Raw genomic sequence first — 6403 nt, forward strand, 5'->3', positions numbered from 1 at the left:
TATATTCGTTTCAGGTAAGATAAGTTGTATTTCTAATGAAAATTAATTAAAATATATGTACAACGATGAATATAAAATAATAATTTATATAATATACATAATATTTGATTAAATCTTTCGAGTATCGCGCTCGATAAACATACAACAGACAACAGTGTAATAGTAGAATATTGTTATTACATTAACGTCAAATATATATTTCCTTAGTTGTATATCAATTTCACTCCCGCAATAATCAAGAGTTCATTACCACAACTTTGTAGTTAATTACATGGAAAATAACATTCACTGTGTACACTCATATTAACCTCAATTATGCTCAATGAACAATACATATAGTACATGAAAGATAGTTTACAGTATATCAGGTCATTGTGGCTCATTATGGGAATGTGAATGCGATTCGTTTTTCTTTTTTACAAAAATAATTTTAAATATATATCTGAGATCTGTAAGATAATAGAAACAGTGCTGATTCGTACAATTCAAAATTTAGTGTTCAAATTGCTGTACAGCGTATAATTAGTTGCATTCTTGTATCGACGCACAGAATCAAGACCGCCGTATAAAAAAATTCTATAAAAAATTTCAAAGACCAATTTTACTTGTACTGGCAGAATTCTGATGTATACGAGTCATTTCTCTTTCCATTTCATGACTATTAGACTTCTTGGTAAAAGTAACTGTAGATACTTTTCACCCAGCTTAATTCAAAACGTAAAGCTTCTGAACTCCTATGTGTCTACGACGACCCTGATTTTTTTTCGGAAGTAGGAGAGATTCGGAATGCCCTATAGAAATGCACTGATCCATAAGATGTACTCCTTAAATTTATTTAACCGAGATATTCACTCGAGAAACCGTGCATACCAACTTTGCATCTTGAAAGTCACAATGCAGCGAGAATACGCTTCTCAAGATAAGTCACTTTTGTGTATTGAAAAACTATGTCAAAAATTACGCTTGAGTTTCAAATTACTTTACATATACGTGTACGTATATACACATACATACATATACATATGCTCGTATATGTATATATATGTATATAATTTAAAATCTAACTGCTGAGTACGAGACATTTTTCAATTTTTGTACCTCCGATAACTTAAACTTAGTGTATTAAGCAGTGATTTTTACTTCAACTACTCGTGATTGCCTGGTTGACGACTTAATTTGTTAGAGAATATTTCATTCCATAGTAAGCATCGTCTGAGATGAAACAAACACAGCCTCATTAATTGAAGGGTTCAGGGAATAAGTATTAAAAATATAGATTTTGTCATTCAAGATATAGTGTATGTATAAAATTGTATCCTAGAAACATGTGGGAACAACATAGTATTAAACAACAAATTCAATGTGTCTCGGGCACTATAATAATTTGCACGAAGAACTTCGAAATTGGAAGCATAATTTCAGAATATACAATTACAATTGTAGTATATAGTAAGAAAGTACAGATTTCGAATATAAAATACTTTCAATGTTTAATGCTACCCTGACAACTTAGAAAAAAAGTCATAGAACCTCCGCAGTCCTACCTATTTTTTTCCCCCCCCCTAGATTGCAATATGATTTATACCTTATAATAATTTGACAATATACGAGAAATGTAAGGATTTAGAATCATAACAAGAACATTTGTTATTTTTCTCGTAAAATTAAATATTTGTTTACATCCGAATCGTTCGGAGTATATTCTAAGAAACAATGTCCATTACTTAGTTATCGTTCAATTTCTATTATGTGGTAATAGATCATGGCTGCAAAGCCTTAGGAAAGAATTTATATAGAAAAATAGTGGAAAGGCTCAGCCGTTTAACAACTTCGTCAGTTAGTACGCAACAAACATATCTGATCGTCTACTTTTACACCGTATTTCGATCATCATTTCCCTAGCAAAATGTAAAATTTCGTTTCCCGTACCCTTCAATTAGGGCTTTTCTACTATGACATGTGACATACTAGGAGGGACCTAAAATTTATATTGGGTCCCCCCTGACCCGTCTCATTCGGCCGGCGTACTCGCCGCCCATCTATCAAATTCTATACCTGAATCTGGACTGAGACCTAAATCGATAGGGCTGAGAAAACTAGGTGCTGGACAATTGCAAGGACCTCCAGGTCGACATGCCCCAATACATCTTTGATCATTCCCCCTGTTTCTGTCACCCCGATCTCTCAGTTCCTTTTCAAAACTATGTAATTGCTCCATAAAATGGAAATTTGGAGCAACGTTAGATTTTCGACTACGTACTAAATTAAAAGCGTCATTTAAACTGAGGCTACACTTGTGCATAAGGTAGGCTACAGTAATTGTGACGGACCGCGATACTCCAGCTAAACAGTGAACCAGCACTCCTTTGTCCGAGCTTCGAGCTTCCTCTGAAAGGAAATGAACAATGTTTTTCAAATTTACACACGTCCTAACATTCCGTTTATATTTGTAGGTGTATCTCTTCCAGACTGGACATATCTTCTTTAATTTCGTAGTTATAGAACAAGAGATTTATATTAAACATCAGACAATATCGTATACTTTGTAGAAAATATTTACACTTACCAATGAATTGAATTGCTTGTGGAAAGAAACTAGCTAAGTTCTGGCTCCAATGATCGCTTATGGGTATTTGCATATATTTTATCGAACCAGCGTTTTCAAATACATTTGGCAAATCTGGAGTTACATTGAGAATGTATTGTATCCTGTGACGTGCTAACGCTTCCCTATCCTCGCTATTGGCTGCATTTCCAAGATACAAATGAGGCAAAATTTCAACTGGAAAGTCTTTATCTTCTTCAGGCCCTACAAAATATCAAAATAATTTTATTATTTTTTTCCTACATGCCCAATGAATATAATGTTTTGCTAGTATGTATACAAACATACTAACCAACAGAATCACATGTACTATCACTGTCAGAATCTGAATAAGACCTTGTTGGTGGAGTAGATATTCGAAGGGATCTAAGACCCATTAATTCACCTTCATTAGCATCTTGACCAGGAGGTCCTTCGCCGCTAGCTTGACTGCCTTCGCACCATTCAGGATATCTATCTCTGAATGCTCCAAAACCACCTGTAAAAACAAAAATACAAATGTAATTACACATATATAGATAGGAATAAACATTGTAAACTTTAAGAACTGTTAAGAAGTAGTACATCTATATATGTACAAGTGTATTATACAATCAATTAATAATAAGAGTATATAACAATATTCTCAGTAAAAGTAATTACTGCCATATTTATTTTAACCACTCTAACACAATATTTTTATATTATTTGATAATAGTAAACACATATGTCAAACTAAAATTAATATCTAATGTATACACATAGCTATGGACATAGATAACTTGGAGAACTATAGGACAGATTTAAATATTTGGTTGAATAGGAGTACCCTCTACAAGAATCAATATTTCATTCACAACTACTCCCAATGTCCAATTGATACATATGAAGGTCTTTAGATTACTACTACAGCATATACAATATTATTTTACTGTTACACACTTACAACCTCTTTCAACATTGTTTTCATCAAATTAGCAACATTATTTTGTTAAAGCATCAATGATATTTTCTTACTTTCAATGAATAATTTGTTGCTTGTAATTTACAAGAGTAACAGTTTAAAATATAATAAAAAAAATTGTAATACATATTTCTATATAGTTTTGTTATTTTGTTAAAAGAACAGAATGTTATTTTTCTTACCAATTAAAATAGCTACACATCCTCCACTGTTTCTAATTCTTCGACTTAAAACTTGAATTGTTTCACCCTGATGTCCTGCAGGGCCTGTAGAGTCACCAATCAACACAAATGTCCCTCTACTGCTTTCTTCGCCACACAGAAACACTTCAACTCTATTTCTTAGATCCGAGCACCTTATAGTTGATAACAAATCAACTTTACCTGCTGCCAGCCTCCTTAGCATGATACTAGGTATAGCTAAAGGAACCGAACCTCTTATGTGAGTTTCAGAAAAATCAGAATGTGCTCTACAATCTAGGATAAGAAGCTTGCTGGGACTGTTGTGTGATCTAAGTTCTCTCAAGAGCCACTCAGGACCCACAAGATCATCCTCCATAGCATTTCCACCAGGCATGTTGCAAGTTTTAATTCAAATTCCTGATGCTTCTTTGGTCTTTAATTCTTTTAAAACACACCCTTCTTTTTTCACAGAAGCAATTCCTTTGTCGCAAAGACCTCTCTACCTTCCATTGTATTCTACAAAGCAGATGTCCTCCGCTTCACGACATTAGAAGAATCTCTTCCTTTCTATGGCACTTTTGAATAACATGTTACTAAAGATTGGCGCAAGATGATCTAAGTACACACGCATGATATTTCACAGAACGTAAACTTGTTATTAATTTGTTTCTGCGGATAGTGCAAAACAAGCATACGTGTACTTAACATTTATCAAATACAATGAAATGGCACTTGGACTTATATGATGGAACGTGTTTCTCAGAGACATCCGGACGCACGTTCGCGTTCCTGAGCTTTATTCTCACGTGTTGCCATTACTTCCTGTAGCACTTCAACGCCGTTTCTACTCCACCACCTCCTCCTCCTCCTCCTTCTCCTTCTCCACTGCCACCAGCTCGTCTCGATTATTGATCCTTTCGTAAATAAAGACGACAGGCCCAATTAACGCCACAGCCGCGGACTGTTCCAGCTCGGTGGGGAAATGCATGATCCACGCTGGTCACTTTCTGAATTTATCTCAACCACGGGTTTCGAGGTTCGCGCGAACCGACTTCATCTCGACCTGTCGCGGATAGTGGCATTATCTTCGGGTGACGGATAGACGTGACTCCGAAACACTTTTTCTCCACGGAATTATTTGCTGTGTTGCCACGCGCTCAACGGAATCCTCGGATCTTTCTTGCCCTCCTCTCGAGAAAAGGATGCTGCGCGGTACACGCTGGACCGAACCGAATCGGTCGAAGCGAACAAGGTAGGTACTCGGTCTGAGACCAGACCGTCGCCCTCACCTCACGAATCCCTCCAGCATCGCTCGACGCGTCTTCCCTCAGTTGCCGTACCGACTTCCTGTTCTTTTTTTCCTCCTCTTCTCCTTTTTCGTCGTTCCTTCTCTTTCTTCGCACACTACCAACGACGATTCTCGTGTCTCACCTTCTATCTTTTTCTTCCTCACTCACTCTCCCTTGCTCCTCGAGCCAACCTGCCGCAGGCCACACCTTACCTCGAGCGTTCTTCCGTACAGAATGGACAAATGGCGCTCAAGTCTTCGAGCGTAGGGGAACCTCATCTTGGCGTTGATTCGCCGCGGATCACGTGGTCCCGGCTGTTCGACCAATCCGCGAACAGACTGACGTCAGTTCATTGACAAAAGATGTTTTCATTAACAAGGCGTGGGTAGATACTGAGTCGGGGGTCGGTACTGACCGAGCCGTTCGTTGAAACGGGGTACAGGGGTGACGTGAGGGGGACCCGTACACTACACGCTCACTGTCTCACGCGTGCGTGGGCGCATATTATTACAATCCACGCGAGAAAGACAGCACCGTCTACTAGAGTCTACTTCGTATCGACGTGCACGCACACGAGTGTGCACGTGCTTTTGCTTCCAGGCTCGTCGTGACGCTCGATATCGCCCCTACAGAAGTCCATGAAACTATATAATCTTCGATGCGATCCGTCGGTGTCTTTGACCGACCTTTATATTCATCGACGTATGTATAAGAAACAGATAGAGACAAACTCGGGAACTTTTTAAATCCGAAACGATAATCGTTGCGATCATCGACTCGAAAACATGAATGAAACTGTTTCGAACAAAGTTCACATTCAGATTTTTACGCGCTCAAACGAATTTTGAATTTTAAAGAGTGCTGAATATTCAAATGAAGTGCATCTACATATTCATTAGATCGTTGTCATACATAAATCTTAAATGCAATTCGTCGAAAATTTTGATCGAACTCGTTGCATATTACATTTTATAAATTTTAATACTATTTATTTTAACAAATAAATAATAATCCACCAAACGTGAAAGTAATTCGTTAACTACTTCATAAAATGAAATTCAAATATTTATAACACATGCACTTTTTTTTAGAAAACTATTTATTTTTACTTAGAATCTTCTCGCTAGTGGATTATTCGAATTTGAATCTCGTTTCATCCTCGTGCCCTACAAAGTTCTCATTCACGCAAGAAACATTCAATGTTTTCTTAAATGAATAACGAATCGTTTTCGAAAAAAAATACGCATCACGGAACGCTCGCACGTAGATGGTTGTAGGTGTAGAATGCGCGAGTGAATGAATCTCTTTCTACCCGGGTGCCCATTAAACGATACGTCCCTGAACTCTTGCGTAGTGTACGTGAAGCCTCACCTCGGATCGAGCA

General features: G+C 37.3%; 1 protein-coding gene across 2 annotated transcripts; it reads right to left on the minus strand.

Annotated features, from left to right (window-relative positions):
- Positions 1-19: 19 nt before the first annotated feature.
- On the minus strand, positions 20-5237 carry LOC122401234 (dual specificity protein phosphatase Mpk3). Of its 2 annotated transcripts, none has more exons than XM_043403244.1 (4): positions 3731-5237; positions 2991-3083; positions 2567-2809; positions 20-2388 (listed from the first exon to the last, which is right to left on the minus strand). In XM_043403244.1, the coding sequence occupies exons 1-4, from the start codon at positions 4122-4124 to the stop codon at positions 2012-2014; spliced, it is 1107 nt and encodes a 368-aa protein (XP_043259179.1). In that variant the 5' UTR covers positions 4125-5237; the 3' UTR covers positions 20-2011. The 2 variants fall into 2 exon arrangements, with proteins under 2 accessions (XP_043259179.1, XP_043259170.1); XM_043403235.1 differs by having other exon boundaries at positions 2898-3083.
- Positions 5238-6403: the final 1166 nt, after the last annotated feature.

The sequence above is a fragment of the Colletes gigas genome, unplaced genomic scaffold (assembly GCF_013123115.1).
Source record: "Colletes gigas isolate AHSC1104 unplaced genomic scaffold, ASM1312311v1 Colletes_gigas_Sc00002, whole genome shotgun sequence".
Taxonomy (NCBI): Eukaryota; Metazoa; Arthropoda; class Insecta; order Hymenoptera; family Colletidae; genus Colletes; species Colletes gigas.

Excerpts from the sequence above, each read along its gene's own strand:
- LOC122401234 (XM_043403235.1), bottom strand. The coding sequence starts at position 4,124 with ATGCCTGGTGGAAATGCTATGGAGGATGATCTTGTGGGTCCTGAGTGG. Across the intron at positions 3,084-3,730 it reads ATGTGTAGCTATTTTAATTG|GTGGTTTTGGAGCATTCAGA; the intron begins GTAAGAAAAATA and ends TTGTTTTTACAG. Across the intron at positions 2,810-2,897 it reads TAGTACATGTGATTCTGTTG|GGCCTGAAGAAGATAAAGAC; the intron begins GTTAGTATGTTT and ends GATATTTTGTAG.